This window comes from Dysidea avara, chromosome 3, assembly GCF_963678975.1.
Source record: "Dysidea avara chromosome 3, odDysAvar1.4, whole genome shotgun sequence".
NCBI lineage: Eukaryota > Metazoa > Porifera > Demospongiae > Dictyoceratida > Dysideidae > Dysidea > Dysidea avara.
Genome location: NC_089274.1, coordinates 32,779,604 through 32,791,913, shown reverse-complemented (window position 1 = coordinate 32,791,913; position 12,310 = coordinate 32,779,604). Strand labels below are relative to the sequence as shown.

General features: G+C 37.1%; 1 protein-coding gene across 1 annotated transcript in view; it reads right to left on the bottom strand.

Moving 5' to 3' along the window:
- LOC136250748 (uncharacterized) overlaps positions 1–12,310 on the bottom strand; it is a 57,024-nt gene that overhangs the window by 8,888 nt on the left and 35,826 nt on the right. Inside the window, exon 8 of the mRNA XM_066043021.1 lies at positions 3,306–3,582. Within this exon, the coding sequence (XP_065899093.1) occupies positions 3,306–3,582 (277 nt within the window). The remainder of the gene's footprint in view (positions 1–3,305; positions 3,583–12,310) is intronic.

Below are 12,310 nucleotides of genomic sequence, written 5' to 3'. Positions count from 1 at the left end.
CTAGAAACAGATCACCATGTAGAGAGTTCAGCTAGAAACAAGTCACCCTGAAAAGAGTTCAAACTACAAACAATGAGAGTTTCAACTACAGTTCAGTTATGTAAGAAATCGCCTTATTACATATGTGATATCATTCATTGCAAAATATACAAATATTTAATCAGACAAAAAGGTATACACATAATTGCTTCTAACTTTTGTTCTACAATTCCTGCAGTGAAGAAAAAAAGCAAGTTAAAAGGAAGCACCAAAGCCAGTTGATGGCCAGCTTTGTGGCTTGCAATACAAAAAGAAGTGATATCTAAACCAAAACAGCCAAGCTGTAAAAAAAGAGTGCGGCCCTCAAAAAGGCCAGGGTGAAAAAAGATGTGAAATCCAAGGTGGTGGCCAAGAAATGGCAGTGATGGTAAGTTGATGGCAAAAATTTTAATAATGACAATTCAGGCAAATTTGGTGCCGAATCCTAGTGAAACGTGGAGGAGGCAACGCAAATTCAGCTAAATTGTCATTATTAAAATTTTTTCCATTAACCTACCATCACAGCCATTTCTTGGCCGCCACCTTGGATTTCACATCTTTTTTCACCTTGGCCTTTTTGGGGGCCACACTCTGTTTTACAGCTTGGCTGTTTTGGTTTATATAATAAAATAACTACAATAATATTACATTATTACATATATTACTTTGTGTTCACAGCCTTAAGCTGTCACGCTGTAACTACCACCTTATCATGTGACATGATTGCATTGTTGGACAATGTGTAAATCTTGGTTATAATTGTATTCAAGAGAAAGTAACTGGTCAATAAGCTTCATTTAGTAATTCAAGGTAGGCTTCGTTACTTTGTTGTTACTCGGTGGATTAGTAACAAGATCAATAATTTCGTTACTTAGGTAATGCATTACATTTGTAAGTAAAGAAACTTACTAGCCATTATAGGATATTTCGTTATATTACTTAGTTACCATAAAAGTAGTAATATTATGTAACTCATTACATAAGTAATGTGTTATCCCCAACACTGAAGGTTAGATGTTTTGTACTAGCTGTATATAGTCTAGAAAAAACTGTATTAAGTGTCCTAGTGTCTTCCTACATGTCATTGAGCAAAATGCACTAAGACAGACAAAAATTTCATGCAAATAACAAAACACTTCCAACTAACTATGTCCAATAGGAGGACAAAGGTTTGGGCTTTCCTGCCTAAAAAAATCACCCGAAAACTACCCTCACTTTTTTTACACTGGCTTGACAGGATCAGATTGGCATAAAATCAAGTCCAAAAATGCCTTCACAGCAACCCCAAACCCTAAAAGTTTTCAATTTTCTACTAACCTACTATTAATTTACTGGCTAAACTACTAACTAACTAACTAAGTAACTAACTAACCTACTATCTACTATTCACTGCAGATGGAGCCTTTCATAGTATAGCATCCAGAGTTTCCTGCTATTTTATATAGGTTTATTCACAAGCATTGCTGGATTATGAGTCCACACAAAGATGTGGAGGTGGGAAACATCAAAATGAATGAGTGTCAAAATGGAAAACTCCAGGCCAAATTACATATAGCCTGGGAGCTCCAAATGTACTGTAATGGCACAAACCATGCACATAATTGACATTAGTGTAACTTAGCAGCCACTCAAAGCCACTAAAATTGTCTGCAGCCACTCCAGTGTCTTCCCAAGGCCTCTAGAGCAATGTGTGAGCTTAATAAACTAAACTTACAGCAGTTCGTCTCCATGCAGAAAGCAGACCTAGTAACTTTAAGACACAGGTAGTATGAAACTTGTTAGCCAGATGGTGTAGCCATTTCTGTGCTGGATTTTTTTTAAAAACTTGTTTATGGGCCTAAAAGATTGGTGGTCACATTTGAGTGCTACACTGTAATTCCATAGTACTTTTTTTACTCTATTAGACTATTACATTAACAAAATAAAATGTGCAATACTATTTACTTATAACTATTATCATCATTGTGCCTGTAAGTAAGAAAAAATGAGTAAGAAAAAAATGAGTAAAAAACAATCTCAAAGCTGGCTATAGGCTGGCTTGTATAAACGAATATTTATGCAAAACAGTTGTGAAAAAGGTGCAGCCTTCTGGGTTTAAAAAGTCATGATATTAAAGGTGGTGGCCAAGAAAGGATTGTAATTTCTGTATATTACCCCTCACAGGCTCACTGCTGAATTTGTAGAGGCTCCAACCTAAAACTGCTATGGCTTACAAACCATAAAATACAATAGTTAAAGCACTACCGCAAGGTCAATATGGGGAAATAATAGCACGAGGGCGTGAGTGAGAGACTAATACAGCATGAGACAAAGCCAAGTGCTGTATTCAGCTTGAGACCACACCAGAGTGCTATTTTTCCCATATTGCATGAACATGGCGGTGCTTTAACTGGTTTAAAGTAGATTCTGGTCATCTTTGTTCGGAGTGTTCATTTTGTAGAGTCGAATTGTGTTAGTTTTCAGCCATCAGACAATCGGTAAGTGTCTATATAGTACCAGTTGTGGTCATAAAACAAACAGATAGCCTAGTTTTGGCTACTTAATTAGGCAATTTAACATGTAATGCACGTGACCAACAGTGCTGCTGTATTTTCCGTATGCAGTTATGTATTTTAATAGTAGCAATTTTTGATCTTTGCCCACGCAAGTGCTTTAAACTCCTATAAATCTATATATCAAATATTAATTACTTACTATAGAACAAAGAATTTGATTATTCAATTTATACAACAGTAACCACAAAGCCATTATATCATTCTGATGTGCAAAAATTGGCCAAAGTGAAAACAAATGTAAAATCTCACAACGGTCAATTATCAACATTGCTAACCTTTATAGTTGAAAGTATCTCCAAGATAATGTTTTCATATATTTGTAACAAAGGCGCATGTGCATATACACTTGAGGCCAAATGTGTGCAAGTAGCACCATACCACTACAACCTGTATTATATATAATCTTTGTTTCACTTTCTTTTCACTGCAGCCATTACTTAGCCACCACCTTAATCTCACAATGTCTAAACCCAGAAGACTCACATTTTTTTCAGAGCTTAGCTGTTTAGGAATGATAGTTAGTGACAATTAATATATGTAAGATAGGTGCCTGATTTTTCCCCCTAGGTATTGTATTATAGCACTTGTTAGATTTATTCTTAGCTATACAGTTATGAAGATATCATCTACACTAGGAGCAGATATATAGTGACTTGTGTCACAGTAGTAACACAAGATTTCTACATGACATAACATGACATGATGTACATATATAACAAGTGAAATACGTACTTTCTGGTGATAGGCTTTTAATGTACTGCTGCAGGAATTCTATTACAGCTTCATTTTCATTGACATTTTCAAAGCATAATGATCTTTTAATTTCATCAGCATCAATTTCTCTAGTTAGCATAAATAATGGAGCAAACTGATCAGGAAAGCTCTGTACCAAATTAAGCAATCCTGTTTGATTCAGTCCTTCCTTAAATTGATCTAGGAGTATCTTTATTTTCTGAAATTCTTCTTGTTGTCGTAGTGTTGATGGCACCTGGTAAACTTTTGCACCCACCTGATAAATAATAAATGGTTACGTCTAATTACACATACACATACAGAATAATTACTGATGTAGGAATACTAGGAATGGATGTATCCTATAGTACTTTGACAAGACTTAAGCTGAATTTGAGTAGTGTGTAATGTTCAACTAATAAGGAGTGAATATCCCTACTATGCTGTGGAGATTCTATAATTGAAATGCACAGTAGGGACATCACTTCTTATTTTTTTTACAATAATTGAACATTATAGTATAGCACCAATTAGTTTTTATTTGAAATTAATATAGGTGATTTCTTTTCAAAGTTATGATCATTTATATTACTCATGAATTTTGAGATAATTTACCTCCCCATGTGTATAATTTATACCCCAAACTCAAAAGAATTTTGCAGCTACTAAAAGCGATCATAACTTCAAATGGAATTACCTATTAACTTCAATGAAAACCAAGTTGTTTTGTTCAACAAGACCTTTACTATGGTACCATGTTTTAACATGTCAATTAATACCTCAGGGAGATAAAGACAGAAATGGTCGAATTTATGTGCAAAAGTGGCCACAAAGGTCACCAAAGGTCAAATCTCTGATGGCACTATATCAAAAAATACATGTCATGAGGAATACTATTTATGTGGAAAGTTTCATACTTTTTGCACAATTTGGCTAATTTTGGGGGCTACGCCACTATACCATTATGCACAGCTCAAATCCAGCTTATTTCAGTAGTTTTTATTGAGACATTGTCTCTAGCTAAACCACTAACACCCTTGCATGCTTTGTGCATACCATTCTAAAAGCAGCCATTCCCTGGTGGCACTTGGAGAACAGTTCACTGCAGCTTACATTTTTCTTGTCATTTGGTCAGGAGGCTGGCTAGCGAGAGTACTACACTGAACTTCAAACACGTGTATTCCAATACGTTGGAGCAACAATATTGTGTAGTATGTATGCCCGAAGATGGAAGCCACAAGTAAAAGTAGCTGGCAAGTTGATACCTGGCATGGCCATGAATAAACATAAATACAACTACTAAAGACTGATGATTGGTTTTTCATCATTAACTTGTGTTCTACATTCAGCCTTGACAACTAGTTGGACCAATACCAATTGATCGACATGCATCTAGTTGGACCAATAACAATTGAGGGTCACACCCCTTAATGATCTAGCTGTACTCATAGAGATTGATCATACAATACATGCCTCTTGTTGGTAGCACAATGAAAAACAAGAGACATAAAGACCACACCCCTAAATTTCGCGAGATCCACTTGAGATACTCTAATAAAGCAGTCACCCTAATACAACAACCAAGTTCGATATTCTAATAGCTAGAATAGTCACACATGTACTGTAGCTATAGCAAAAAACTAATAATTATTAATTTAAAAATGAAGTAGGGATCTAGAAAACTAGTGAGACAATATTATATGAATGATGGTATTGTAACATAACCCCATGAGAAAATCCCTGCTTTGGCATTAATTGGTATGGTACGATATGCCAATGTAGGGATTTTTGCACAGTGCTAGGAATTTTCCCACAGGCCTATGTTGCAATACCACCATTCATATAATCTTGTCTCATTTTTATTGCTAGATCCCTTAAATCACCAATGTTAACTATACTATACACTTGTATAACTATCTTCATTATCATCAATATAGGCACTTTCAAATTGGTAACAAGGCTTGAGCTCATTCTCAATGAAGTTCTCAAGTGAAAACCCTGAAACAAAGGTGATGGAACTAGGCACAGTGAATAAAAGGGCAACTTTGGCAATGAAAGTTACACAATAGAACAATAGAGACAGATGTCATTCTTTGGAGTCTAGACTCAGGAAAATTTTTGATCTGAAAAACTATTGTAGACTATTTCATTGTGTCACTGTTGCTGCTTTACAAAAGCCTGATATTCTTTTCTGACTGCTCTATTAGTTTATCAGAGTATGCATGTTAAGAATTCAATCATCAGATTTTCTTACAGTGTATAACAATGCCAATCATGTCCTGGTACAGTCTTGTTCAAAACAATTGTTGCATGTACGTGGACTATGAATTTCCAACTTCATGGAAAACTTGCCAAAACACCTAGTATAAACTATGGTAGTACTAACCGGCTGGGCATAGATGACAGTAATATAACTGCCCTATTTTCTTGACACTTGCTTCAGATTAGGTGAGTGACTTAGTATCAGGCTTGGGGCAAAATACATTGGTACTTGTACTTAAGTTCACTTAAGTACACCTTTTAGAGTACTTGTACTTTTACTTAAATACTTTTTGTACAAATGTGATGTACTTGTACTTATACTTAAGTCCTAAGCAATGTAATTAAGGTACTTGAAGTCCTTTCATATGTGTATATATACATGTGAAATGAAGAAGCTGACATTGGAATTAATGGTCAAAGTGCAATAAGGACTGACCTTAGTCCCTCTACTTCTGAGGCAAGTATACAAAAAATTAGGAATTTTCAACTAGAGTAGGGACCATAGCACATTGATAAAAAGTAGCACAGTAGGGATAGGTTTTAATATCGTGCACTACTCCAGCTTGTTTCAGTACTTTTTATCCATGTGCGATGGTCTCTAGGACGAAGTAACATCGAACAGTGAAAAAATCCAGCCTGTAGCCTTAGCTGTTATCAAGTTACGCTTGTCTGAAGGCATCAGTCAGTCAGTCACTCAGTAAAAATTCTGTTAATAATTTAAAAAAATATTCTGTAGCAACTTGTTGAAAGCATTTCGGGTCGATCTGAAGACTTATTTGGGCTTAGTTTTACCTAACCGATACTGCTTCATCATTACAAGGGAAAAGTGAGGCTGTTTTCTGGGTGATGTTTTTTTCATGTTTTTTCCCACACCTTTGTGGTCACTACTGTACAGTACTATCATACTACCTACAGTATTTCAGGTTGGTTGACCAAAAAAATCTAAATGTGTAAAAGCACTCCATACTTGAAAGTATAGCCAATAGCACAGCTAACTGTAGTCTGACAAGTTCATTTCCATAAGTGTGACGATTTGTGTATTTTGGATTTCATGGACAACCAACGTGAAATTATTACGATATCAATTTTTCACACCACTGTATAGCAATGGTGTTCACTCTTTAAATACGCCACTTATCATGCACAGTTTATGTTTGTAAAAACTACACGTACATGCACAATCAAACACTAAGTGATAAGAGTAGTTCAATTGTAATTTCCCTTTAAATGTATACTTGTACTTAAATACTATCAAAAGTACTTGCATTGTATTTAAGTATACAAGTACTTTACTTAAACACTTTTCAATGTACTTCGCCCTATGCCTACTTAGTATGGATTGCTTGTGTGTGATTTTGAGTTGAAAGCTTGTCATGCAACCAGAGATGGGGTAACGCATTACATAATATAACGCGTTATGTAATATATTACAATTCACAATTCTGAGTAATGTAACGCGTTACTTTTGGAAATGCAGTAATATAACTTTAAGTTACTTTTGGAAACTATAATTCATTACTAGTAACAAAAAAAAAAAATATTATTGCATAACAAGTAGCTAGAAATGAAAAGTAACGAGTAACTTTACCACGATGTAACAAGAGATACAATGAATAAGTAAATGCATGATAAATGGATTTTACTGCCAATTATCCATTCTACTATTAATTAATTACCTTAATCCATTAACCTTTCATCTATAATGGTGCTCAGGTGTTGCATGTACACGTGACTAATGTGCATCACGTGACTGCATTTGGTTTATATGTTAACTTTAACTTAGCTGTCTTAATAATAGCATGAATATAAATTAGTAACTTAATATTTGTAGCTAATATAATGAAGTAATATGTAATATATTAAGTTACTCTTTATTCTAAGTAATATGTAATTGTAATGCATTATACTGATATAAAAGTAATAATATGTAATATCAAGACACACGGTATGTTGTGCTGCCCAAGAAGCCGGTGCGCCACACCGTGAGTGTATTAGCAGGAAGAAAGTAAATGCGATTTTCACACCTTTGTATCTCGGTGATCCCTTATCCGATTGGAACCAAATTTACTACAGAGTTTCCCACCAGCTAGAGGAGTCTACATTCCAAATTGGAAGGAAATCGCTCTAGCCATTTTCGAGATACGAGCTTCCAAAGTTTCAATTTTATTTCTTTGTTTTTTTTCTTCTTCGTCTTTTTGCACACTTGCAAAAATTGCTATAAAATGCAAACCCATACTCCAATCGCCTTGAACTTTGGCACACAGTAAGGGAGTCCAAAGGCAAATTCTAGTATCAAATTTGGTGGAAATCCAATGAATGGTTCAGGATTTATGACCAATTATTCACGTAAAACAAGATCGATTTGTTGTCATGCCTACAGGGTAAACCGCTTCATGGAATGAGTTGAAAATTGCTATGTAGATGAAGTAACCATCGTAGGAGTACCTTTTGGTGGTTTGAAAGGAATCGAGATAAAGACCATGGAGATATGACACAAAACCCAACCTGTGTCACAATCACGAGATCGATTTTTATGAATAAAAAGTTTTATGAATAAAAAAAGTATGTAGTGGCTATTTGTCCGGTTCCGGATGCTGATTTAACCAGGCTATTCATCCGGTTCAGATCACGTGGTCCTGTTCGTCCGGTACTATTCGTCTCACAGTGTCACCCATAACTTGAGTATCAAACACACTAGTTGTATGAAGGTAAGTTTTTGGGTGAGTTCAAGGCGAGCTAGGGTTGGCCCGGCTGCTAGGGTTGGCCCGGCTGCTAGGGTTGGAGCGAGCATCCCAGCAAAGCTGGGCCAACCCTAGCTCGTCTCGAACTCACCCAAAAACTTACCTTCATACAGACAGTGAAAGTCATCATTGTGCGTAACAGGCAAATGTCACGTTAGTGTTAGGGTTAGGGTCGAGTTCAGCTTTGGTTTCTTCTTTACTGGGATTTCTTCTTATATAGGTTTCTTCTTGAGTGATGTATATAAGATAGAAACTAACAGAGGTCGGTAGCTGGGAGCCACGTAGCATAGTGGTTACGATCCTTGCCTCACACACTGAAGGTCCCGGGTTTGATTCCCGGAGAGGTCATGATTATTTTTTTGTTTGAGAACCTTTCACGTGAACCGGATCACGTGGACCCAGTTGGACGAATAGCTTGGTAAAATCGGCATCCGGAACCGGACGAATAGCCTCTACCAAAAAAGTATTAGTTTTCACGCCTACTAGGCAAACCGCTTAGAGCAATGAGCTGAAAATCAGTATATAGTTGGAATAATATTCATAGAAAGTCCTTGCAGTAGTACAGAAGAATCGGATTACAAACCACTGAGTTATGATTCAAAAGCCAACTCCGTGTAGCAAATGCGAGATCGAGATACTCTAATAGAACAGTCACCCTAATAGAGCATTCAACTAATTTAATTACTCCATTATAGAATTCTATTACATTGCAAGTCATTCTGTAGGGAGTTTAGCTGCAAACAGTTAATCTTATAGACAGTTCAGCAAGAAGCAAGTCACCCTATAGAGAGTTCAGCTACAAATATATCGCTGTAGTGATTCAGAAGAATCAGAACATTACAAGTCACACTGAAGAGAGTTCAGCTATAAACAAGTCATGTACCCTGTGGAGAGTTCGGCTACACTCTCTAGAGAATTCAGCTACAAACAAGTCACTATGGAGAGAGTTCAGCTACAAAGAAACTACCCTGTACAGAGTTCATCTATACAAACAAGTTACCCTATAGAGATCAGCTGCAAACAAGTAACCCTGTAGAGATTTCAGCTACAGACAAGTCACTTTATAGTTTATACAATGTTCGGCTACAAGTAAGTCACTCTGTAGAGAATTCAGCTACATACAAGTCAATCTGTAGAGAAATTTGCTACAAACAAGTCACTGTGCAAAGAGTTCAGCAACCAAAAAACCACCCTGTAAAGAGTTCAGCAACCAAAAAACCACCCTGTAAAGAGTTCAGCTATACAAACAAGTTACTCTGTAGAGAGATCAGCTAGAAACAAGAGAGAGCTCAGATAGAAGCAGTGGCGTAGCCAAACCCGGGCAAGCCAGGGCATTGCCCTGGCATTAGACTATTTTGCCCCACCATCAGCCACCCAGAGCCCTAAGCAATTAATGACGTGGGCTGGATTAAAGTTAGCTACTCCATTATTGTACAAGAATACCAGTAGATAGCATAACTTACTAACCGTGTCATTTTCACCAATGTCTTTCTTTCCGTAGTCGATGGACGGAGATGGGATTATCCAAGGGATTTTCCCTTTAAGTAACTCGATTGTGTACAGATAATAGGAGGCAATAAATAGAAGTGAGATCATGTGATTACAAAAAAACCATGCAGCATTGTGACAAGGAGTGAAGGACAAGGATTATTATTAACTCTTCCAGTATAGTGGGATGGACAGTTAACAATTGGATTAACTTGTATAACTACTGGTGCAGTCAAAATTTGAATCAGAGAATAGAGGCGAGATATTTAAGGCATTAGCACCTGCCTAGCCACATAGATACTACTAAGTGACAGTTCAAACGGTATGGGATGCTTATTCAGTCAGCAATTGTTTTCTCTTTTTATTTCTAGGCTGTGACACTGGCAGAGCACAGTCATCACATGATACAACACCAAAAGCGCATCATGCTTTAATTAAGGTTTCTTCCAAGTCTGGTATTAAGACGGAGATGTGTATATGGAATAAGAAGGCCAATAGCTAGCGTTCACCTAGAGTAAGGTTAAAGTACATTAGTACAGTAGTGTAGGTAAAGTATACGTAGCGATGCATACATGTTTTTAAATGCTGTATTGATGTCCATATGAAGATGGGCATGTTTATGTGTGTTGCATGGTTGAAGGGCTTGCCCACCCAGTTCCCTGGCATGGCAAAAAGTCTGGCTATGCCACTGGCTAGAAGAAGTCACTCTGTAGAGATCTCAGCTGCAAAGAAACCCTGTAGAGAGATCAACTACAAACAAATCACCCTACAGAGCATTCAGCTATAAACAAATCACCCCATAGAAAGTTCAAGGTACAGGCAAATCACCCTATATAGAGTTCAGCTACAAAAAAAATCACTCTGTAGAGAGTTCAGCTACAAAGAAACCATCCTAGATCCTGTAGAGAGTTCAGCTACAAACAAGTTACCCTACAGTGAGATCAGTTTGAAACAAAAGATTTCAGCTACAAACAAATCACCCTGTAGAGAGTTCAGCTATACAAGACACCCTGTAGAGAGATCAGCTAGAAGAAGTCACCATCTAGAGAGATCAGCTAGAAGCAAGTCACCTTGTAGTACAAAGAAACCATCCTGTAGAGAGTTCAGCTACAAACAGATCACCCTGCATAGAGTTCAGCTGCAAATAAATTACCCTGTAGAGAGTTCAGCTACAAACAAACCACCCTGTAGAGAGTTCAACTAGATAAAAGTCACCCTACAGAGAGATCAGGTCACCCTATAGAGAGATCAGCTAGAAGAAGTTAGAGAGTTCAGCTACAAAGAACCCACTGTGTACAGAGTTCAGTTAGAAACAAGCTACCCTATAGAGAGATAAGCTAGAAACAAGTCACCTTGTAGAGATTTCAGTTACAAACAGATCATCCTGTAGATAGTTTAGCTAGATACAAGTCACCTTGTAGAGAGATCAGATAGAGGAAGTCATCTTGTAGAGCGATCAGCTAGAAACAAGTCACCTTGTAGAGAGTTCAGTGACAAAGAAACCATCCTGTAGAGAGATCAGCTAGAAACAAATCACCCTGTAGAGAGTTCAGCTACAAACAAATCACCCTGTAGAGAGATCAGCTAGAAACTAGACACAATATACGGAATTCAGTTACAAGCAAATCACCCTGTAGAGAGTTCAGCTACAAACAAATCACCTAGTAGAGAGATCAGCTACAAACAAATTACCCTGTAGAGAGATCAGCTACAAACAAAACACCTTGTAGAGACTTCAGCTACAAACAAATCAACCTGTAGAGGTTTCAGTTGCAAACAAATCACCCACTGTAGAGAGATCAGCTACAACCAAATCACCCTATAGAGAGATCAGCTCCAAACAAATCATCCTGTAGGGAGTTCAGCTGCAAAAAAAATCACCCTGTAGAGAGATCAGCTAGAAACAATCACTGTGTAGAGAGTTAAGCTACAAAAATCACCCTGTAGAGAGATCAGCTAGAAACACATCACCCTGTAGAGAGTTCAGCTACAAACAAATCACCTTGTAGAGAGTTCACTTACAAACTAATCTACCTGTAGAGATATCAGTTACAAACAAATCACCCCCTGTAGAGATATCAGTTACAAACAAATCACTCCCTGTAGTGAGATCAGATCACCCTGTAGAGAGTTCAGCTACAAACAAATCATCCTGTTGAAAGTTCAGGTATAAAAAAAATCATCCTGTAGATAGTTTGGATACAAGCAAATCACCCTGCAGAGAGTTCAGCAAGATAAAAGTCACACTGCAGAGAGATCAGGTCACCCTATAGAGAGATCAGCTAGAAGAAGTCACCTTGTAGAGAGTTCAGCTACAAAGAACCCACTCCGTAGAGAGTTCAGCTAGAAACAAGTTACCCTATAGAGAGATCAGCTAGAAACAAGTCATTCTGTAGAGAATTCAGCTACAAACAAATCACCCTGTAGAGATTTCAGCTACAAACAAATCATCCTGTAAATAGTTCAGCTATAGATACAAGTCACCCTGTAGTAGGAGAAGTCACTTGTAGAAAC